This window comes from Hypanus sabinus, chromosome X2, assembly GCF_030144855.1.
Source record: "Hypanus sabinus isolate sHypSab1 chromosome X2, sHypSab1.hap1, whole genome shotgun sequence".
Lineage (NCBI taxonomy): Eukaryota > Metazoa > Chordata > Chondrichthyes > Myliobatiformes > Dasyatidae > Hypanus > Hypanus sabinus.
The window spans coordinates 30,223,047-30,248,377 of record NC_082739.1 but is presented as its reverse complement, the minus strand read 5'-3'; the positions used below and the strand labels follow the sequence as shown (position 1 = coordinate 30,248,377).

General features: G+C 41.3%; 1 protein-coding gene across 13 annotated transcripts in view; it reads right to left on the bottom strand.

The window, feature by feature from the left end:
* LOC132385221 (rho GTPase-activating protein 32-like) overlaps positions 1-25,331 on the bottom strand; it is a 556,026-nt gene that overhangs the window by 65,688 nt on the left and 465,007 nt on the right. For all 13 annotated transcript variants that reach the window (XM_059957165.1, XM_059957162.1, XM_059957163.1 and 10 more), the window contains one exon: positions 9,951-10,053. In XM_059957165.1, the coding sequence (XP_059813148.1) occupies positions 9,951-10,053 (103 nt within the window). The remainder of the gene's footprint in view (positions 1-9,950; positions 10,054-25,331) is intronic.

Here is a 25,331-nt window from a genome sequence, read left to right as displayed (position 1 = left end):
ATACAACCTCACCATTACATTCCAACTCTTATACTCAATACTTTGATTTATAAAGGCCAATGTACCAAAAGCTCTCTTTACAACCCTATCTACTTGTAACTTCTGATTATCTGTCCCTGCATGCATCAAGGTTTAGTTTTTTTTAATTGTTTGTAGAATATATCAGTGATTTAGCCATGATTAATAAGTTTCCAGGTAGCACTATGGTTGTGTAACTGACAACTGGGAAGAATTGTGCAAGCTTCAGGAAGATGTGAAAGGATTGATCAGACAGGTAAGAAAGATACGAGATTCAAAGGTAAGTAAGATTCAAGGCAGCTAGGTAATTAGTAATGCAAGCCAAACAAGGCCTTGCACAATAAAAGGTAGGATGTGTAGAAACCTGGGGACCCTGGTGTACATGTCCACTGATCGTGAAAGGTAGCAGGGCCAGTAACTAATTTGATTTATTAGAGTACAAATTGCCAATCTGTTGGGACTGCAGCAAAATACAGCAAAAAGATTTATGTAGTGGCAATATAGAATAAATGTATTTAAACCGTAGAAAGCATTCTTCTAGGGTGCATCACAACCTGGTATGGAAGTTGTCCTGTCCAAGACTGGAAGAGGTGCAGAAGATCGTGAACACAGCCCAGCACATCACACAAACCAATCTTCCATCCTTGGACTCACTTTACACCGCACGCTGTCGGAGCAGTGCTGCCAGGATAATCAAGGACTAGACCCACCCAGCCAACACACTTTTTATCCCTCTTCCCTCCGGGAGAAGGTTCAGGAGCATGAAGATTCATACGGACAGATTTGGGAACAGCTTCTTTTCAACTGTGATAAGACTGCTGAACAGATCCTGACCCGGTTCTGGGCCGAACCTTCCAAATATCTGGACCTGACTTGCACTACCTTACTTTCCCTTTTCTATTTTCTAATTATGATTTATAATTTAAATTTTTATTATATTTCCTTCGATTTGTACTTCAGGGAGTGCGAAGCGCAGAAGCAAGTATCAGTGTGATGATTGTACGCTCTAGTATCAATTGTTTGGTGACAATAAAGTCCAGTGAAGGCAGTGTGAGACAACTTATCCAACTGATGGATACTTTCAGTTATCTACAGATCTGTACCCTAAGGTCCTTCTGTCTATCAACTGTCCTGAGGGTTCTGCCATCTATGTACATCCTACTCTTATTTGCCCTTCCACAATGTATCATCTTGCATGTGCAAGGATTAAATTCACCTTTGCTATCATCATGCTTAAACAACCATTTTTGCCACTTGCAACATTGTTATCTGCATACTTTGTACATTCATATCCAAATAGTCAAACATCAAGGATTCCAGCACAATCTCACAGAAAATCCTACTCTGTGTATGCTCTGTAGCTTTACTCACCCCGAGAATGCCTGTTTCTCTGAAAAGACCATTACACTTATTATGTTTTAATCTTTTTTGCTTCTCGCTTTTCATCACTTCTAGAGAGGCTGTTCCCATCAGGACCCTCTGCTTCATTTTCCAGCTCCAACACTCACTCCCCTTCAGCTGGAACCTTACCATGCAACCTGTCCTTTCACCTCTCTATTTCCACTTCATGATCTGACAAAACAGGGACGAGGTGACTGCTTTGTGGTGCCCTCTATTCAATGTGCAAGTTGAAAACTAACATCACTCTGACCTGTAGTGTTCCACGGTAACTCAGTGTAAACTCAAGATACAGCATCTCATCTTGTGACCAAGTTTATGTCAGCCTTCAGATTAAATTCTGAGTGCAATAATTTCACATGATCTTCACTTCCAGGGCTTTAATTAAGACTTCGATCATCAACAATATTTTCCTTTAGTAATTTCATATATCATTCTACTTCTCTCAGTTACACCTTCATTTTTTTCTTTTTTCAGTATTGGCAAAGAAACACATCCAACTTTACTCATCACAGAGCCTTTCCCTGCATGTGAATACTAGTTTACCTTTAACTAACTGTTGCACTATTAACACTCTATGGATGCAGTCCAACCAGCTGACTTATTTCATATTCCATTCATGCCCTTCTTCAAAAAATGTGCACTCATGCTGAGGATATTCTAGATGGAAAGGGAGTGAAGTAGTTGATATGGTTCATATCTATCAAAGAACTGAAACAATACAGAGAGCATTTGGTCCATTAGATCTTTATTGACTTCTATCAGAGTAATTTGTCAGTCTTAATCCTTGCATTTTTTCCACAGCTCTAAAAATAATCTTCCCTCAAGTACACATACAATTCCCTTTCAAAAGCTCTGATTGCTGATGCAAGTCATCAGTGAGAAGCTCAGTACCTCCTTTATACAAAAAAAATGTATTTTCTTCAAGAACTCTTAGTCCTCTTAGGTACATTAACACTACCCTTTTTGCAGCATCTCCCCTGCTCTTGAACAGAGAAAACTGGGAGCTGAGCTGTCTCGCTCCTGCAGCCTCTTTAATACATGTTTAATCAGCATGACAAAACTCTACTGAATGAGCTTCTGTTCTTCCATTAGCAATGCTTGTCAGAAGCAGATGCAAAAGGACAAAATGAAGCATACACTCCGTCAACCACGCCACCTGGGTCAGGCACACTGTAGATCTTAGGAATAAAATTAGAGCTACAGACTTCTAACACTTAGAACCAAGAATAAGTTACACTGCAAAAGAGAAGCTAATCCTCAGGGATCAGGAACCTTTCTCACTGCTACACACCTGCATTCACAGCAAAAATATCACAGCAAAAGATATACACAGGAATCAGCACCCAATGCACACCCAAAAACACCTTACTGATTTGAAAGAACTCCTTGCATTGAATGACATGTAAATTAGAATTTTGCTGCTATATACCAATCACATTTGATGGATCGGGAAAAGGGTCAAACCATTGCAGGATGTCACTGGAAAGGATCCAAAAAGATTATTGCAGGGACTAAAATTTGGTCATAGCCCTGATCATTTACAGAATTTCATCAACATGCGCATGGCAAATATGAAAATACCCTCCCTTTTGAATAGAGCACTTAATTTTTCAAATCAAAACTTAAATGAAATACAGTTAAATTCAGCCTTAAAGGAAAACAGACTAACAGCTGAAATATAAAGTAAAAAATGTGCAAACAATATCTAAACACTTGAAAATTCATGAATTGCATCAGAAATAATAAAGTAATGCTTTATCTGAAGTAAAAATTTAAAAACATTCATAATGACAAGATGTCACACACTTCCAGCTCATGGTCCCTTCCCTTCACCAGTCCTCCCCCTGTGGGTAACATATTGGCATGGATAAAGGAATAGCTAACTAATGCAAAACAGATAATAGGAATAAATGGGTCATTTTCAGACTGGCAATCAGTAACTGGTGCGGTAACAGAGTGATCAGTGCTGGAGCCTCAACTACTTACAATCTATATTAATGACTTGGATGAAAGGACTGAGTGTACTGCAGCCAGATTTGCTGACGACACAAAGTTAGGTAAGTTGGCAATTTGAGAGGAGCATATACAAATGCTCTTAAGGGATTTTGAGAGGTCACGTGAATGGGTAAGTTCTTGGCAGATGAAGTTACCATTTGGGAATATATGACGCTATTCACTTTGGAAAGAAAAATGAAAATAAAAACCCACTCTTTAAATAGAAAGAGGCTACAAAATGTTGCAGTACAAAGGGAAATGGGGGTCCCAATACATGAATCATGAAGTACGTATGAGAGTATACCCTAATACAGAATTTCAGTTTGGACATGAGGAGGAGGCATACAGGAGTAAGATACATCAGCTGGTTGAGTGGTGCAACAATAATCTCGTACTGAATATCAGAAAGACCAAGGAATTGATTTATGGACTTCAGAAAGGGGAAGTTTAAAGTACACATACTTCACTGAGGGATCAGCAGTGGAAACCGTGAAGTTTCTGGGCATCAGCATTTCAGAGGATCTATCCTGGCCCAACACATTGAAAAAGGAATTATGAAGGAGGTATGCCTGTGGTTATACAATAGGAGTTTGAGGAGATTTGGGTATGTCATCAAAAGCTCTTGCATATTTCTACTGTTATGATCCCAGCCCCCTCCTTTGTGAGAATCGCAAGGGCACCTGTCGGGGGGGGGGGGGTCAGAGTAAGAGAGAGAGAAATGTGCCGAATTGCACATCCCACCCGGGATGCAGAATAAGATGCCAGCGACTATTGTCTCATGGAGACCACGTGAAAAGCCCTCGGGCAAGGTGGGCTGGTTGAGAGAGAGATTGCATCATCCCAACTTGATTGACACCTGCGACCCCGTGAGGAAGTATAAAGGAGAGTCTCCGGGGGGACAGCCCCTTCAGACGCACCAAGAAGACACGAGAGAATGTTCCCGCAGCAGTGGGAAGCCATTCTGAAGGAAGCCACGTGCGTTAGATTGGATTGGAATTTGTGGCTGGAATCACAGAAAACTGCTTTTAACTAACATCAGGGAGAGGGAACCAATGCTCCCCCGATTTCACGGAAGCTTCATCAAGACTCGGCAAGTTCTTTCTCTTCTCCCCAATCTCTCTCTCTCGGTCGCCCCACTTGAAACCCAGCGATTCCCAAAAGGCTGAGGTCTGCAGACTTCTGAGTGACTTTTATATTTCCAACGGACAATCTATTAACCCCTAGACAACAGTAGAGCTCACTCCTTAATGATGATTATTACTATACCCGCGCTTTAGATTGAGAATTGATGTGCACTATCTGAATGTTTGTATCAACCTTACTTTTGTGTCCCTTTATAAATAAAAACGTTTGAAAATAGTGACATCAGACTTCAACGGACTTCTCTATCTTTGCTGGTAAATTATCCAGTTACGGGATACGTAACACTACAGATGTACAATGGATAGCATTCTAATTGGTTGTATTGCATCCTGCTCCATCAAGGGCATAACCCTCCCCACTATTGAGTAACTGCACCAATATTAAGGACCTTCATGATCCAAGTCAGGCCCTCTTCTCATTACTACCATCAGGGAGGTGGGACAGGAACCTGAAAACCCACATTTAACCCTTTAGGAACAGCTTCTTTCCCTCTGTCATCAGATTTCCAAATGATCTAATAACCCATGAATACTACCTCACTATTCCTCTACCACATTATTTACTTTTATAACTTATGGTAATTTTTATGTCAACAGTGCACTGTCGCTGCAAAACAAATTTCATACCATTTGTCAGTGGTAATAAACTTGATTCTGATTCTGCAGATGCAGTGAGTAATTAGAAAATCTTATAGCAAGTTGCCTCGTATCACCAGGGATAGGGGGAATTTAAGCATGGAAGCTTTGAGACAATTTGACAGGGCATTGATATACCCAGAGTACTGCATCAGTTTTGTTCTCTGTACTGTGGGTAGAACTAAAGGAAAGGGAGACATTTTTCATAAATATTGCTCTTCAGCTTTTACTGCAGAGAAAACAATGGAAGCTAAGGAAAATGGGAGAAATAAGTGATGTTGGCTTCGACCACATACAAATTAGCAGAGAGGTATTAAAGGACTTAAAGAGCATTAAGGTGGATAAATCTCCAGGGCCTGTTCTAGTGCATCCTCAGACCTTGTTGTAAGCTAGGGAAGAAACTGCAGAGACCTTTGCATAGATTTTTGCTTCATCTCTGGCTACAGGAGAACTTCCAGAAGAATGCTGAGTGGTTAACATGGTACCATTGTTTAAAAAGTGTAGAAATACAAGCCAGAAAACTATAGGCCAGTGAGTCTGACATTGATGGTGGAGATTCTAAGGTACAGAATTGTAGGAGGAGATTCTAAGGTACAGAAACTACCAGCATTTGGAGAGATAGGGTTTGATCCAGGACAGTCAACAAGGTATGTAAAGTCCTGTCTGTCAAATCTACTCAAGTTCTTTGAGGAGTCAATGCTGTTTATATAGGTCTTTGACTGGAAGGTCCAGAAGGGGGGAATAGCGGATTGGATTCATAATTGGCTCAGTGGTAGAATGCAGAGGGTGATGATCGAGGGTTGTTCCTGAAACTGAAGACCTGTGTCTAGTGATGTGCCACAGGGGTCGGTGTTGGGACCTTCTTGGTTTGTAATTTGTACATTCGATTTGGATGTAAATGTACAAGGCCTGGCTAGTAAGTCTGCAGATATTAAAATAGGTGGTGTTCTAGACAGTGTAGAGGGCTATGAAAATTACAGGAAGGCCTTGATCAGCTGGGTATGTGGGCTGTGGATTACAAAATGGCTTTCAATCCAGATAAATGTGAGATATTGCATTTCGGAGGATCAAACCAGAGTAGGATGTAAAGTGAATGATAGGGTAGTGCATAGTTCACTGCCAGAAATAATGGTTTAGGTGGGCACAATAGCAATGCTTAAACGCTATCTACCCAAGTACATTACTGTAAGTTTAGAGGAGACCTAAAATGGGCAGATGGGACTAGCTCTGTGGGCAAACAATCAGCATGGACTAGTTGGACCAAACCACCTACTTCCATGTGCTATGACTCTATATTTAATGAATCATATGTTTGCACTGGAGGCAATGTAGAGAAGGCTTACTAGATTATTCTTTGCTGGAGTGTGCAAGGGTGAGAAGTGATTTTTTTGGTACCTACAAAATTATGAGGTAATCAACATGGGGGATGCTGAGAAATTGTTTCTCCTAGTGAGAGAATCTGGAGCTAGGGTCATGGTTTCAAAATAAGGAGTCATCCATTTCGAAGATTATTAGAACTAGGTTTGCCATCTTTGGTGCATTTTCTGCTGGAGCACTAACAATATATCCCTTCATTACACAACACCACTTTCTGAGTGAAGCAATTTCTCCTGCTCTCAGTCTGGAGTAGACCACCCTTTTCTTATTTCCCCTCATTAGGGGAAACATCCTCCACGTCTAGCCTGTCAAACCTTGAACAGTTTGTAAATTCAGAGGTCTCCTCTCATTCTTCTAAACTTTACAGAATACCATCCAAGTCTCTCCTTGTATGCCTGGAGTTAACATAGTGAATATTTGCTACACAGACAACCTTTTTTAAAAAAAGGAAACTACAGAAGTGGACAATATTCCACACTGTATAATTGCAAAATTTCCTTACTCATATAGTCAAAACCTCTCATTATAAAGGCTAACATATCACTGGACTTACTAATCACTTGCTGCACTGTAAGGTGACTTCAACAACATGAAGTTCACCAAGGTCCTTTCAAACATCAAAACTACTCAACCATGTCCCACTTAATAAAAGTTCAGCTTTAAGTGCATCAAAGTGGATGACTTCACAGTTTCCAGTCTGCATTCTACCTGACACATCTTTGCCTGTTCTCTGAACTTGTCTTTAATCCTTGAAGTCTCTTTACAGCCTTTGTATTGGCAATCCTGCTTATTAAGTATTGTCAGCAAACTTAGAAATATGGCATTATGTCTCCTTCACCGAATTCTGGGCTTACAATATCAAATCGCTGGGTTTCAAGCACCGATCACTAGTCACACCCTACCAACCTATCAAGGGTCCATTTATTCCCATCCTTGTCTTTCTGTCCAATAATCAATTTTGAACCCATTTCAGTACACAAACCTGTAATTCCTTGTGCTGTAACCTTGCTCGATTTTCTTGAAAGCCTTCCAGAAATCAAATTACAGCATATCCATTGGTTTCTCAGTACATAATTTACTTGTCACATTTTCAAAGTACTCAGATAAATTCATTCATAGGCCCATATGATTCTGCTCAATCCAATTATTCTCTTACAGGAGCACAGGTGTCAATAAAATTCAATCTGAGATTTCAATAGCTAGATGTTGCTAACAGTAAGCATTGATTTTTGCAGTGAGAACAGCTTTGTACATCAAAGATACATACAGAATTAATTGCATTTGTAAATTGAACTATCACAAATGACCTCCTCAGATGATGTTATGGTGAACTTTTTCAAAAATTTATTTATCACCGGCAATCATGGATTTTCTTCAAATTATAGCTCCTTCAGTCACTGTCTGTATAACTCCCTGACCTGTGGACCTCCTTGCCGTACTTCATCAAGGCCATTCCTTGAGATTCTAGTGAACCAAACTAGTGAATCTATTCATTAGATCAAGACTGCTATTTATATCATTTCTTTCAGACTTTCTCTAACTTGGCCTGCACAAAGGCTCAACAGTAGAGCTCCTTCCTCAGAGTTCCAGATTTGACACTGAGCAAGACATTCCTCCTGTGACCACGTCAATTTTCTCCAGATGTTCCAGTTTCTTTCCACATCTCAAACATAAATGAAAACCTAGGCCCTTCAGCCCACAATGCTGTGCCGAACATATCCTTACTTTAGAAATTACCTAGCGTTACCCATGGTCTTCTGTTTTTCTAAGCTCCATGTACCTATCCAGGAGTCGCTTATAAGACCCTATCGTATCCGCCCCCACTGCCGTTGCTGGCAGCCCATTCCACGCACTCACCACTCTGCATGAAAAACTTACCCCTGACATCTTCTCTGTACCTACCTCCAAGCACCTTAAAACTGTGCCCTCTTGTGTTAGCCATTTCAGCCCTGGGAAAAAGCCTCTGATTATCCACACAACTAATGTCCCTCATCATCTTATACACCAGGTTAATTGGCCACTGTATATTGACCCTTAATGTGAAGCTAAATCTAAAGTTTTTGGAAGTGAGTTTATGGTAATATGACAAGAGTAAAATTAGATTAACACAAAACTCTGTACTTAATGATCAAGGTGGACTTGGTGATCTGAAGAACCTGTTTACATATGCATCTCTCTGTGACTCTAATTTGCCTTCAAACAGAAGTCCTAATCTCATCAAATCAAAAGCCTGCATTATGCCCATGCATTTCATATCCTATCTCAAGCTAAGTGTTCCAAACCAAGTACAATATGACCAAGTTGTATTGTAACAAGATCAAAATCGTGATTTATTGACAAATCATGCTGTTATACTGGCAGTCTGATCTGCCTGGATTCAAAAGGACAGCTCATTTAGGGACCACAAATTCTTCAGTTTTTCCATGTGTACTGGGAAGAGGTCAAGTGGAATCTAACATGCATTAGCTCTTATAGGGCCACCGTCCTTTGTACAATTTCATAGGTTTGCAGCTGGCTGCTGTAAGATGTATGGGTACCCAGAAAGTTCCTGCTGTGGCCTCCAGTTAAGAGAGGAAATGCAGGATTTAAATTAGGAATACTTATAATTGTCAATTAAGACAATACAGTGAGGTAGTTTAAAGAAATGGGGTGTGAGTTATCCCTTTAAAATCCTCTCTAGTCATCAATACATGCTCTTTATCACTTGATCTGTGGTAACTGATCTCCATATGGTCCTTTGTCTTCCACCTTACTGCTATCCCCAGCTCTGCTTTGAAAACTGTAAACCCTCCACTTTCCTCCCAGGTCTGAAGAAGAAGCTCTGACTAAAAACTTTCACAGTTTGGCTTTCTACAGATATTGCTTGACTGACTTAGCTCTTCCACTATTTCTGTTTTTGTTATCTACAGGACATGTCAGAAACATGATGGAATTCTCTCCACATGACTGAATAACTGCATCTCCCATGATACTTAGAAACACTGACATTTTTGGGGACCAAGAAAACATTTGATTGTACCCTATTAATTACATTAAACATTCATTCCCTTCACCACTGCCACACTGGGTACCACCTGCAAAGTACACTACAGTTATTCACCTGCAATACTCAACTTATGACCACTAAAGGCAATGGGTACAAGAGAACACCATCCCAATTTGCACAGGGTCTAAATCTTGGAACTCCATACCAAACAGTATGTGGGAATACCTTAAACAAGGAAGCCAATAGTGAATGCAATATTCAGTGTTTTCTTTCTCAAGTCTTTGTTGGCTAAAACAAGATGGTCATATTGTTGTATTCTATCCCATTTGCAATAAAGGGCAAATATGTAATTTCAGATCAACTGTCATGCCAAACATTCCAATACAGCAGCTTACCGTAGCTTCTGAATATTGGATGCAATTCCTGAAAGTCGATAAATGCCATCCACCACTCCATATTTTTCAATAAAATCTGTGCAGCTTTTGAGTACCTGGGGGACTGAAGAGAAAGGAAAACTCATCACAAACTCAGGGAAGGAAAATATTCCTCATATTTACAGAGCAAAGAAAATAGCTAGATCTACCTTTACCACCGGACAACCAATTTCCTTTTCTATCTCATCCAAAACATAAGTGTTAAATGCCACTGGGTACATGTTTCATGGAACATTCCTAAAGAAGTTCAGACACTTTGGGGCTGGTGCATGTATGAAGTGCTTTCAGACACATATTTTTCTGTCACTTTTAATTCTGTAAATGCCTCAGTATCACTTCACCTTAATGTGAAATCTGATGGCTTCTATGCTGGTGGTTCTGCAGGAAAAACGTGTGCCTTTTATGGAAATACTACCCAACAATTTTTCCATTAAGAGAAATTAATAGAATTCAACTGGAAATTTACCAACTCATACAAACATTACATAAACTATCTGGATGTTCCAGGCAACATTATGGCTAATGTTATTTTCTACATTTGTAAATGGTTTGTATGCCACTTGCTTTCAATACAAATAAACACCGCTATAACATTTCCAGGGAACTGTTTCATACATCTCGTTCTACGATTTCTCCAAATGTTTGATGAGGTTATATCTGCAACAGATCCAGGATGAATGGGTTAACAGGAAGTGCCTTTCACTGGAGCCAAGGAAAATTAATTTATTGAAGCAACAGATTTTTCAAAGGACTTGACCAGGTAAAAGCTAAGAGGATCCTTCCCCCATCAAGGGGATCCAGAGCTAAGCAGTACAGCTTCAAAACAAGGTGTCACCAACTTAAGGTGGAACTTCATGCATCTCTTAGGGTTTTGAATTTGTAGAATTCTCTACCCAATAGAACTGTGGAGGCTGAGTCTTTGAGAATGCATCCAAGGCTGGGATAGACAGATTTTTGTACTGTTGGGACATTAAGGATCATGGAAAACAGGCGTCAAAGTGCAGCTGAAGCCAAGATTCAATCAACCAGATCATATATAATGCCAGAGAAGGCTTGCTTGGTTGTACAGCCAACTTCTACTTCTCTTTCCTATGTGCTGCCACCAGGGAGTTAAGACAAACTCTAAGGCTGGCCTGTCCTTCACACTATCAATTGGCTCTCTTGGGTTTGTGACCAGCCTCCCAACACCAGCCAAGACAGAACACTTAAGCACAGAAATGCACAATGCCCATTTAGTTATGATCAATATCTTGGTCACAAGTAGGGCAGTGACTAATACAACCATTGTTTCACTGCAGTAACACCAATCCAGAGCATCCATTGCAATTGGTGTTACCAAACAAGTTGGGCTGATGCACTGCTTTCACCCAACTTTTCTCAGGAACAACTTGAAATGCTTCACAACAATGAACTTACTGTCAATGCTTTCTTTGTCTTGTGGAATAAACCACAGAAGTTTCATACAGTGATTGTACAGCACTGAGCTTAATTACTTAGTTCAGAGAGCAAAATGTGCTGGCAATGACAGGGCCCTCCATTTTTCTCTCAGTTTGCTCATTGTAAAGTGATGTAAAATGATACAGAAGTCAAATAGGGTAAGACATATACAATAAATGAGAGGGCACAGAGGAATGCTGATGAACAGAGGGATCTTGGAGTTCATCCATAGTTCCCTGAAGGTGGCAACGCAGATGGATAGAATGGTAAAGGTAGCATATAGCATTCTTGCCTTCATAGCTTAAGGTATAGGACATCAAAGTTGGGATGCTATGCTGCAATTTTGCAAAACATTGGTTCAACTCCAATTGGAGTATTGTGTACAGTTCTAGTTGTCACACTAGAGGGATGTGATTGGTAGGAGAGAGTGCAGAAGGGATTTAACAGAATGTTGCCTGAATCCTAGGATTTTAGTTACGGGGAAATATTGGATTGGCTTGTTTGCTTTCCTTGGATCAATGGAGATTAAGGAGTGATCTGACAGATGTATGTAAAATTATGTGAGGCACAGTTAAGAGTAGATAGTCAGAAACTTTTTTTATATATGGTAGGGGGATCATAAACAAGAGGACATAGGTTTAAGGTGAGAGGAAGGTGTTTTATAAAAGAAATATTTTTAAGTTTTTTTTAATACAGAAAAATTGGCTGATACCTGTTACTTACTGCCAGAGGATGTGGTGGAGTCAGATACAATGACTCCATTTAATAGAGTTTTGGACAAGCACATCAATAGGAAAATCATATAAGGATATGGACTTATTTTTGGTAAAGAGGATTAGTGCAAATAAGCATCAAGGTCTGCATGGAGGAAACAATCTTAAGTTATAGAATTGTTTTGTGTTATAAGATAGAACAAGTAAGGGAGGTTTTTATTAGTGAAGCACATGTAGGATTTAAGCCAGTAAAATCAGAACATTTAGCAATTTATGAAAGTGCTCCCATGCACTTGTTGTGCTTCTCTTTTTAGGTGTTAGAGGGAGCAGGTTTGGGAAGTGCTGCCCAAAGGGCCTGGTTTATTTTTACTTTTTAGAGATACAACGGGGAATGGGCCCATTCGGTCCATCGAGCCTCGCTGCCCAGCAATCCTCAATTTAATCTGAGCCTAATCATGGAACAATTTACAATGACTGACTAACCTACCAACCAGTAGGTCTTGGACTGTGGGAGGGAACGAGAGCATCTGGAGAAAGCCATGAATAGTACCGGCAGTAGCCCGTGTGTGCTAGTTCTGGAGGAAATGTACATTTAGAGTGATAAATGGAGCACCAATTAAGCAAGGCTACTTTTCTTTAGTTTCTTATGATGTAGAAGGAAGCCATTTAGCCCATTATGTCTACAATGGATCACAGAGCAATCTCATTCCCTTACTAACCCATTCTTCCCACATTCCCATCGCGTCCACTCCTCCAACCTCCCCAGATTCAACCACTTACCTACACTCCAGGGACAAATTGGAGCAGCCAGTAAACCCAGCAACCTGCACAACTTTGAGATGTGGGAGGAAACTGGAGCACCAAGAGGAAACTCAAAGGAAACACAGGGAAAATATGTGAAGTCCACATGGACAGCACCAAATGATTTAGATTTATACAGTATGAAAACAGGCCTTTTTGCCAAACCTGCCCATGCTGACCAAGATGTCTATCCAAGTTAGTTCCGCTTGCCTGAATTTGGGCCCAAATCCTTCTAAATCTTTTGTACACATGTACCTATCCAAATACTTTTTAAACATTGCCATTGAGCTCACTTTTACATTTTCCTCTGGCAGCTTGTTCTATATACCCACCACTTCTGTATGGGAAAACTTGCCTCTCAAACTCCTTGTTCAAAGAATGTCCCTGTGGGCACTGTTCTGCAATACCTTATGAGCCCTAACCCTCTGCAAAATCCTTTCATTCAGTGGTAACCTGCAGGCGGAAGACCTTTGTTTGCATTAATGTATGTCCTTTTAAGAACAGGCTGTAAAGATCACAGCTCAGAGCTGAAGTTGAGCCATCACAGGCAATTAAATAACAACTTACAACATTCTTAATACCAAAAGACAGCATGTAGCAATTTCCAGCAAAAATACCTTTTTTATTACATCATAGTTGTTTGTAGAATCTTGCTATATGCAGATAGATTTCAGCATTTCTCAACATCACAAGAGCAATTATACTTCAATTATATATAAAGAACCTTGGAATGTCAGGAAGATGTGTGATGTAAAGGGGAACCTATAAGTAATGCTGTTTTGTTTCTCATTCTTTGCAGTAGAGAAGCCTAGGCAAGTAACTACAAGGTACTCTGTACATTGCACATTCTGAAGCCTTGCCACGGGTGGTGGAGAGAAGGAATATTAAGGATAATGGACAGGGTGCCAATCAAGTGGGCCACTTAAAACCAACACATGTATTCTGAGACATAGAGCCGACGATGTAATGCTGACCTTTTAACCTACTCTACAATTAATCTTACCCGTCCCACAGACTCTCACATGTCTGAGAGTTTCTTACATGTCCCTAATGTGTCTGCCCTGGCACCGTGTTCCAAGCACTCAACACTCCTTCTGTAAAAAAAAATTGTCCCTGACATTCCTCCTATTCTTCCTTCCCAGTACCGTAAAGTTATGTCCTTTATATTATCCAATTCCACTCTGGGAAAAATTATTTGGCTAATCACTCAATCAATGCATCTTATCATTTTGTTCACCACTATCAAGTTACTTCTCATCCTCCTCCTCTGCAAAGAGAAAAGCCCTAGCTCACTCAACCGATCCTCATCAAACATGCTTTCCAAACCATATGCTGGTAAATCTCCTCTGTTCCTTCTGTAAAGCTTCATACATCCTTCTATAATGAGGCGACCAGTACTGAACAGAATATTCCAAGTGTGGTCTAGCCAAAGTTTCATAAAGCTATAACGTTACCACACAGCTCTTGAACCCAATCCCCCGACTATGAAAGCTAACACACCATACACCTTATCACGCTATCAACTTGCACTGCAACTTTGAGGGATCTAAGGACATGAATACCAAGATCCCTCTATTCTTCCACCCTGTTAAAAATCCTCCCATTAACCTATATTCTGCCTTCAAGTTTGACCTTGAAAGTAAATCACTTCACACTTTCCTGGGTTGAACTCCATTTGTCACTTCTCAGCCCAGCTCTCCATGGTATCGATGTCCCATTATAACCTACAACAACACTCTGTACTATCCACAGCACCGCCAACCTTCAGGTAATCTGCAAACTTACTAACCCTTCCTTCCACTTGCTCATCCAAGTGAGTTATTAAAATCACAAAAAGCAGGCATCCCAAAACAGATCCCTTGGAATACCACTAGTCACAGACTTCCAGGCAGAATTTGATACATCTACTACCACCCTCAGACTTCAGTGGGCAAGAAAATTATGAATCTGCCCAGCCAAGTTTCCCTGCATGCCATGGCTCCTGCCCTTTTGAATAACTTTTGCATGTGCATTTGTTTCCTTGATCTCTGCAGCACCGTGCTAATTTTTCATGGATGAAGTACTCCTGTCGATCACAGAACTGACATTTTTAAAATCATAGCCTCCAGGCAATGTTGAATTAAAGTCAAGGAAAACAAAATTTAAAAAACTTTGAAGGAAATTGCAATGTGAGAGAAGCCACTTTAATTTCTTGCCTTTTACTATATTTATGCCCTGCTCAGCAGTACCTGGATTTTAGCAGCAACCTGTAAGATACTTCCCAGTGATCATTCAGTTTCTAATTCCTCTACCCCACTAGGGATTGGGGCTACACAAAAGGGCATAATGACCTTCAATATTGCATAATGCCTATAATCTGAGTGCTGACCATCCATTCACTTCATATTCAGTGGTTGTGTTCGGGTGTTCCAGAACACACTACAGAAGACCAGGATTGCTCTGCAACATGTTCCACTTCCCTGCCTTTACTTCTTCCCATTCTACACTCTTACTCTTTTGTAGACTACCCACACTTGATCAATTTGCCTGTTCTTCACCCAGATTTTGACTTCCCTGCCATATTATACACCAATTTGTTATAGATTTTCAATAACATTAGTCTATATTTTACTTGCCCCTGATTTTTCCAGCCCAGAGACTACATCACAATACAAGTCATCGATCATATACATCATGCCTAGTAAGGCAATAGTTGGCACACAGATCAGCATTATACTAATCCCTGATTCAATGTGGAACCCAACATGTAAATGGAACCTGAGAGAGAATTAGAGACCTCCCTCCTACTGGCCCCTACATTACAAGCTCCACAATTCCTCTCCCACTTGATCAGTTTTTTTTCCTCTCTAGCTCTATCAGGTTTCTTCCACTCTAGGACAAAAGACAAACACAAGAGTGTCTGCAGTGGCTGGAAATCCAAAGCAATACACACAAAGTGCTAGAGGACACCATCTATGGAGGGAAATGAACAGTTAATGTTTAGGGCCGAGACCCTTCATTGATGTGTTGCCAGGACAAAGGACTGAGTGACCACTGCTTGTACTTCTGAGGGGAACAAAAAGATCGAGGTGGGATGATGGATATATGAAGGATCTATTAAAGAGCTTCAAAGTATGGGCAAAATAACCTCTTCCTAATGAAGACACTTCTGTTTTTGAATGACAGTTGTATAGCCTTAGCAAATTTTGACGGTGACATGGGAAGCTATTGGGTTTTGCCCTTTTTATAAATGATAAGGAAAACATGGAAACAATTAATGCATTCAAAATTGGCAGAACATGAACAAAGGACACAGATATATTAGAATTTAAAGCAGACTGCAGTAGAAGCAGAGATCACTTGCACTCTGAGCCTTGCGTTTCTTTCCCATGATCACGAAACCACTTTGCTAATTTTCCACAACTAATGATATGAGTTCCAGCAGCAAAGGCTAGCATAAATTGCAAGTGTCCTCACTCTAAGTGCACAGCATGTAACCAATAAGGAGCTAATCAAGAGCAGGTTGCACTTCAAACTACTGTTACACTCATTATGAGACAAATTGGAATTTGCTCGTAGGTTTATGAGATGAATTGTGGTAACAAAGATATCTTATTCTGAAACAGCTTTGATTGGGAACAATTTCAATTACAAAGATTGGTTACTATGTCACTAGAATTAAAATTCTACTTAGCAGGGAACATCCAGAAACCACATTTGATGAAAATTACTTTCACTTTACTCAACAGAAATCAAACAAGGGGTTGCTCAGGCAACGGAGAACTTTAGATTTCACCAACCCCACTCCATATGTGACAACTTTAGCTTTAGCTGCCTGGGCATTAAGCTCCAGAATTACCTCCTGTGAACCCTGCTGCCTCTCTAAGCTCTCTTCTCTTTTAAGACATTTTTTACAATGTGTTCTATATCCAAACTTTTAATCACCTGATCTAATACATTCTGCAACAATGATCTTAATCTAGTTATATTCTTCAAGGATCTTAAATGCTTTATGTTAGTTTCCTTTCTCTCTCATTTATAAAGCAGTGACTCTCACAGCTTTAATGACTGCCAGGTCTACATTCACATCACGCTGTGTAAGTACGTTCCCTGTAAACCTTTTACTGGCTTTAGCAGGTTAATGACTTTTTGTAGTTACAGTCCCCTGCTCAGGACTCGCCCACAAGTGGACAGTTTTTCTACATGCATCCTTTCATCCAAGGATAAAACTGCCAGTGAATCAACACATTTAATACACAGCCAAAACAAATGGGAAAGGACAAACCCAGCAATGTGAGAAAGTTAAGGCTTCCTCCTCAGTGCAAAAATGACTAGGTTCCATTATTCAAGATGAACTAAAAACCATTCAGCACTGATGTTGATACTTACAACCTGTTCAGATTGCCTTGAATCAGTTGACACACATGTGGTATGTGTTAGGTCCAAATCTTTTCAGTTCAATCCTACTCCTTTTCCCTTTTATCATCCTAAAATGCAGGAGATGCATTTGATGGCGAAAATAAATCAATGTGTGAAGCGTACAGATTTTCATTGTTTTGTCAATTAAGCTACAGCCAATATTGGGCAGTATTGATTTGTCCAAGTGGGAAACAGTGAATCACCTTGAACGTGATGATGATAATATTTGAAGGGGATGGATAAGGAAGACAAAGGGAAGTCGTACTAAACAAGTAACAAGCTACCATTTTCATTTTACCATTTTCTAACAAATATTAGAAATGACCAATAAAGTAATGATCTAATTGCCAAGACTAGTGTCAGGTAAAGTTACACAATTTGAATCATAAATTTGTCCCATTGCACTCTGGGATATCATCTATTGTGATTCCCCAAAATTCTCTTTCCCTACAGCCCTGCTAGTTAATTCTTTTGGACGTGACTATCCAGTTCCACTTTGAAGGCACTGATTGAAACTCTTTTCATCCCCTCTCCTTATCAGTGTCTTGCCCCTAAACCCAAGGTTCCCAACCTTTTTTATGCCATGGACCAATGCCATTAAGCAAGGGGTCCATGGACCCCAGGGTGGGAAACCCTGCTACAAACAGCAACTTCCAGATATGAACTACTAACTATAAAAAAAATACTTAATCACAATTCCCTTCTTCTTGTTGCTCAGAACGTTATAGATATTTGGTAGAAGCATTCTGAAAATCTACAGACACAAGATCCAATGCTTTCCTATTACCAGCCTTATGTGGTACTTTACTGGCTTTCTCTCATCAACTATAGTGGAAGAGAAGCAATTTCTAATTACAATCAAACCTTTCACAGCCTCAGGAAGCTTCACAAATAAATGACTTGGAAATGTCGTCTTCTTGAAATATGTTTGAAATCATTCAATCATGTTTCTGCACTCTTCCCCAGCAGCATTGAAACTATCCTCTTAAAGTCAAAATAGACTTACTCTGTGACTGTAACCAGTCAAAACGATCCATCCTCCATTTTCTCAGTCTGTCTGAAGCCTTTCATACTGTTGCTTTCTGCAACACCAGCTTCATTCTCCAGCAGGATCAGGCTGCACTCAGCTGGTTTAATTCTTAACCATCTTTCAGTAAATAAATAAAATTGCCCTATTACTAAGTCCTGAGGAAGGGTCTCGGCCTGAAACGTTGGCAGTACTTCTCCCTATAGATGCTCCCTGGCCTGCTGCGTTCCACCAGCACTTTGTGTGTGTTGCCCTATTACTGTTCTTTTCCATCATGGATCTTTACCTCTGCAGTTCAAGAAACAACTCCTGACACCCTCCTTCCTTGTCTATTCAGTGTCCTTCAATCCTACTGTTTAAAACACAATGGTGTAGATCTTGCTGGCACAGCCCCACTGTAAACAGTTGCCTTCACCATCTCTCTTTCTTCCAGACTAAAGCCATCCAGATGTGGCTTATCTTGTGTCCTGATCTCCAGCAGTGCAGTCCAAGAAATTCCACCTCCAAAAATGTCTCTGAGAACTTTGACAGCTGGTAAAGTCACAGACCCCAACTACAATGTCTGACAAATGTTTTTGTTTGACCAATCAAAGCTGGTTGTCACTGATCCATTACATTGCTTCTTAGCTGAATGCTGTGATGATTCAGCTCCTAGTCCTGCTCCCCCAACCTGGAACATCTGACAGTGAAGTGCTGACTATTCTATCGACCAAGAGAGATCTCCACCATCATACTGACTACAGTCTACATCTCATCTCAGGTAAACATCAAGAAGTGTACAGCAATAGTGAAGATCTGGATGCCAAAGTTGGAAAACTAAAGTATTGATTAAACTTCAGGAAGGGGAAGAAGGGCATACGTGCCAGTCCACATTGGGTGATGGGCAGCAGAGAAGTTCAGTAGCTTTAAACTCCTTGGGTTTAACATTTCAGATAACCTATTCTGGCCTGAGCACATAGATGCAATTACAAGGCATGCAAGGGTCTTTACTTTCTTTGAAGATTAAGGAGGCTTAGCATGATTAGAGTGACAAGCTTCTATAGTTGTACTGTTGTATGTATCCTGACTAGCTGCATCATGACTTGGTGCAATTTGAATGCACTGGAACATAGGATGTTGTGAGAATAATGAACTCAGCCCAATATATCATGGGTACATCCGTCCCCCTCCTTTGGTAGTATTTACATGAGGTGATGCCTCAAGAAGGCAACATCTATCAAAGATCCCCACCATTCCCTCTCTTGCAGCTACCATCAAGCAGAAGGCACAGAAGTCTGAAGTCCACACCATCAGGTTCCAGAATAGTTATTTCCCTTAAACCATTGAGTTCTTGAACCAACTTCTAGAACCCTAATCACAACCTCAGTATAGCAACATTAATGACCACCTTGCACTGCAGTAGTTTTCTGCTATAATTCTGCAATTTCTTATGTAATTTTGCTAAATTATGTTCTTCTTGTGAATGTTGTAACTTTATTACGATGTGACTGTGATGTTACTGCACCTGTGCATACATGTGCTTGTGCAGAAGACAGCAGCAGACTTTGAACTGACTTCGAAGTAAAGAGTTCTAAGCATGAAATGCTGGAACACACACAAAATGCTGGAGGAACTCAGCAGGACAGGCAGTATTCACAGAGAGAATTAAGAAGTCGACATTTCAGGCTGAGACCCTTCATTAGGACTGGAAAAGAATGGGGAAAGAAGAGTGAGTCTGGTTTCTTCCACCTTCCTTTCCAGTCCTGATGAAGGGTCTTGGCCCAAAAGTTTGACTGTTTATTTCTTTCCGTAGATGCTGCCTGACCTGCTGAGTTCCTCCAGCATTTTGTGTGTGTTGCTCTGGATTTCTAGCATCTGCAGAATTTCTTGTGTTTCAGAAAAAGCATTAGCTTATTGTATCCTGTCCTCCCAAAAACTCCAACCTTGGCTGTGGATTCCATTCCTCTCCGCCCAAGAATATACAATTATTCACATAATCCAGTCTGACCTAGAATTTAGCTGGCAATCCATATCCTCTTCATCACAGTCATCGTAATGCGAACCCAATGACCTTGATGTGGCTGAAACCTCCACCCTTTTCCAATGCTCTCTTATTTTTCATCCTTCACATCACGTTTTCCATTTATCTAAAATTTTACTGAACCAAAAACATGCTGAAATTAAAACGCTCAGTTTCTTATTCAAATCCCCATGTGGTCCTGTACCTTTATTTTGATCCATTGCCACTATGGGCACTGCTCAAAACTTCTGTGATACAAGAACACAGTTTAAGTATGAAAATGGAGCAAGCTATTAAGTTTAATAGTTAAGTTTAATATTCAAAATGGTACATCTGTTTATAGAAGCAGACAACCCTCACATTTTTTTAATTAATTCTTGCTGAATGAATATCAAACCCAGAGCCAGAACTTATTTCCAATTCCTATGTTTCTTTGAGAAGATGGTGGTGAATCACCTCATGTCTCTTGGAACTCACAGAACTTACATTCCAATGATGAAGAAAAAATGCAAGGAACTAACCCACCATTAGCGGGCAAGTAAAAATAGTTAAAGATATATGAAACTAAAGGGAAAAAACAAAGTGGGGGGGAGGAGGGGAGATTGGTTCAAAGAAGCAAGCAGGAGCAGTCAGCACATTTCGCATGCCACAGTGCCAGAGGATACATTGGATTTCATAAAGGGAGAGAGTGCTTCAATGAAGCAAACAGGCTCAGTCTGCACATTTTGCGCAGCTCAATTCCCAAGGACACATTGCATTGCGTAGGGGGAGAGAGTGTTTCAAAGCAGCGAGTGGGGCCAGTCGGCACATTTTGCGCAGCTCAGTTCCTGAGGAGACACTGGATTGCTTAGAGGAAGGGAGAGTTTAGAAGGAGCAGGCAGGGATAGTCGGCACATTTTGCGCACCAACGTTCCTGATGACACATTGGATTGCGTACAGTGAGGGAGAGTTTAAAAGCAGCGAGCGTGGCCAGTCGGCACTTTTGCGCACCACGGTTCCAGAGGAGACATTGGATTGCGTACAGTGAGGGAGAGTTTAAAAGCAGCAAGCGTGGCCAGTCGGCACTTTTGCGCACCACAGTTCCAATGTTATCCACAACCTTGAGATTTGTCTCCTTACAGCCACAAAACAAAGAAACTATATAGAACCCATTAAAAAAATGACTGTCAAACATACAATGAGCAAAAAAAAAGAACAAATCATGCAAACAACAAAAAGTAAGCAAATAACATTCAGAACTGAAATTCAGAAAAGTGAGTTCACAGCTGGAAAGCCAGTCATCACTGCAGCTGATTCAGGAGCCCGTTAGTTGCAGGCCACAGGCTCAGTTTAGCGCAGAGAAGAGTAAACCTCGCTGAACAGCGAGCTGAACACCAGCCCACCTTTCACCTCCAGACTCTACTCCCTGAACTTTTTAATCTGGCCCGGCACTTAAACCAGTCAGACATCAGTTCATACCTCGTTCTCGGGCCCAGCTCCTGTCACTTTGATATACTCTCAGGCCCTTGCCCAGGCACCTTAATTCGGCCCATGCCCAAACTTTCCAATCTGTGCTGGCACTTAAATCAGTCAAACATCTTGCTCTCAGGCCTGGGCCCCTCCAATGTTGAAAAAAGCGAGTAGGGGCAGCTGGCACATTTGCGCACCACAGTTCCCAAGGAGACATTGGATTGCGTAGAGGAAGAGAGAGTTTAAAGGAAGTGAGCGAGGCAGTCTGCATATTTTGCGCTCCACAGTTCTTGAGGGGACATTGGATTGCGTACAGGGGCAGAGCACTTAAGAGGCGAGCGGGAGCTGTTGGCACATTTTGCAATCCATAGTTTCTGAGGGGACATTGGATTGTGCATAATAAGGCACTTGGCAAGGTCCAATAAAAAGTTAGGTTAAATGCTTGCGGGCTTTTGGGGTATTTCTGGCGGTCTAATTGAGTCGCAATTCATAAACAAGGGCAAACAAAAATAAAGCAGGGACAACCAGACTGGCCATTATGTGAGTGTTGGAGTGGGGAGGCTTTCGTGAGAACAGACTTGAGCGAGTAGGTAAGTTTCTTCTTCTTCTTCATTCTTCGAACTTCATTCTTCATCTGTTAGTGCATAGTTAGAGCAGTGAGGATGTGCTCCAGGGGTAGTGTTGTGTTCTTTGTGTTGGATGTGTGAATTCTGGGAGACCTCCAGCCTCCCGATAACTGCATCTGCATCAGGTGCACTGAGCTGCAGCTCCATAGAGAATGTGTTAAAGAAGTGGAGCTGCAGCTTGATGACCTTTGGCTTGTACAGGAAACTGAGTGAATGATAGGCAGGAGCTACAGGGAGGTAGTCACCCCTAAGCTGCAGGAAGAAAGTAACTGAGTGACTGTCAGGAGAAGGAAGGGAAATGGGCAATCAGTGCGGAGTACCCCTGTGGCCATTCCCGTCAATAATAAATACACCGCTTTGGATACTGCTTTTGGGGGGGGGGGGGGAGAGGGAAATGAACGACCTATCAGTGTGAAGCTGTAGCAATGAGGTCTCTGGCACTGAGGAGCAGAAGGGGGGGGAGAAGGGGACTGCAGTAGTGACAGGGGATTCCATAGTCAGCAGAGCAGATACAAGATTCTATGGATGTGATAGAGACACCTGGATGGTAAGTTGACTCCCAGATGCCAGGGTCAGGGGTGTCTCGGATCGGGTCCATAGCATTTTAAAGGGGGAGGGTGAGCAGCCAGAATGGTATATATTGGCACCAATAAAATAGGTAGGAAAAGAGAGGAGGTTCCGAAAGAGAGGATTTATGAAGCTCAGTAGAAAGCTGAAAAGCAGGACCTTCAGGCTAGTTAACTCTGAACTGCTGTCTGTGTCATGTACAAGTGAGGACAAGAATAGGATGATTTTCAAATGAATGCATAGCGGAGGAACTAGTGCAGAGAGAGGGATTTTGGTTTTCTGGATCACTGGGTTTTCTTCTGGGGAAGGTATGGCCTGTACAAAAAGTTTGGGTTACACCTGAACCAGAGAGGGACCAATATCTTTGTGGGCAGGTTTGCTGGATCTGTTGGGAAGGGTTTAAACTGATCTGGCAGGGGGATGGGAAACCAAGTAATGGGATCAGCTATTCTGGATTGGGTGTTGTGTAATGAACTGTATTTGATTAGGGAGTTTAAGATAAAGGATAGAATTCACCCTGCAGTTTGAGAGGGAGAAGCTAAAGTCAAATGTATCAGTATTACAGTGGAGTAAAGGGAATTACAGAGGTATGATAGAGGAGGTGACTAAAGCTGAATGGACGGGGACACTAGCAAGGATGATAGAACAGCAATGGGTGGAGTTTATGGGAGCAATTTGGAAGGCACAGGATAGATATCCCAAGTATTCTAGAGATCGGATGAATAACCGTGGCAGATTAGGAAAGTCAAAACCAACATAAGAGCAAAAGAGAGGGCATACAACAGAGCAGAAATTAGTGGGCACTTAGATGATTGGGAAGCTCTTAAAAACCAACAGATGACAAAAAGATTAAATAAGCTAACCAATAATATCAAAGAGGATAGCAAAAGATTTTTTTTCAGATATATGAAGAGCAATAGAGAGGTGAGAGTAGATATTGGATTATTGGACAATAATGCTGGAGAGGTAGTAATGGGGGACAAGGAAATCAAAGACGACCTGAGTAAGTATTTTACATCAGTCTTCATTGCAGAAGGCACTGGTAGCATGTCTGAAGTTCGAGACTGTAGGGGGCAGAAGTGAGTGAAGTTGCTATTACAAGAGAGAAGGTGCTTGGGAAATTGAAATGTCTGAAGGTAGATAAGTCACCTGGACCAGATTGGCTCACCTGAGGGTTCTGAAAGAGGTAGCTGAAGAAATTGTGCAGGCATTAAGCATGATCTTTCAAGAATCACTAAACTCTGAAGTAGTTCCGGAGGACTGGAAAATTGCAAATGCCACTCTTCAAGAATGGAGGGAGGCACAAGAAAGGAAATTATAGGCAAGTTAGCTTGACCTCAGTGGAAGATATTGGAGTCGATTGCTAAGGATGTGGTTTTGGGGCACTTAGAGGCACGTGATAAACTGGGCCAAATCAGTAAGAAATGATCTTGCCTGCCAAATCTGTTGGAATTCTTTGAAGAAATAACAAGCAGGAAAAACAAAGGAGGATCAGTAGATGTTGTTTACTTGGATTTTCAGAAGCCCTTTGACAGAGTGCCACATGAGGCTACTTAGCACAGTAAGAGCCCGTGGATGGAAGCTGGAGGTGGAATTGAATGAATCGGGTCATTCGGAAGGCTGAGTGTTTGATAGACAGGACATACAGGTAGTTACACCAAAGTTGCAGGACACAGGTAACTGAGTGACCATCAGGAGGGGGAAAGGAGATAGGCAGCCCGATAGCAATTCTCCTCAACAGGTATATCACTTTGGATACTGTTGGGGGAGACCTAGCAGAGGAAAGCAACAGCAGTCAGGACTCTGGCACTGATGCTCAGAAGGGAAGGGGGAGAAGTGGCAAGCTGCAGTGATAGGAGCTTCATTGGTTCAGGAACAGAAAGGAGGTTCTGTGGATGAGAACAAGATTCCCAGGTGGTACGTTGCCTTCAGGGTGCCAGGGTCAGGAACATCTCAGATCGAGTCTTCAGCATTCATAAGTGGGAGAGTGAGCAGACAGGACTTACGATCCATGTCGGTACCAATGCCGTGGGTAGGAGGGGTGACGAAGTATTGCAAAGTGTGTTCAGGGAGTTAGGTGCTAAATTAAAGGACAGGACCTCTTGGGCTGTGATCTCAGGACTGCTACCCATGAAATGTGCTAATAAGGCCAAAAATAGGAAGATCATACAGTTGAACACATGGCTAAGAAGATGGTGCAGGAAACAGGGCTCCAGATTTTTGGATCATTTGACTCTCTCCTAGGGAAGATGGGCCTGTAAGAAATGGACAGTTTGCACCTGAACTGGAGGGGGACTAATATTCTAGTGGGAAGGTTTGCCAGTG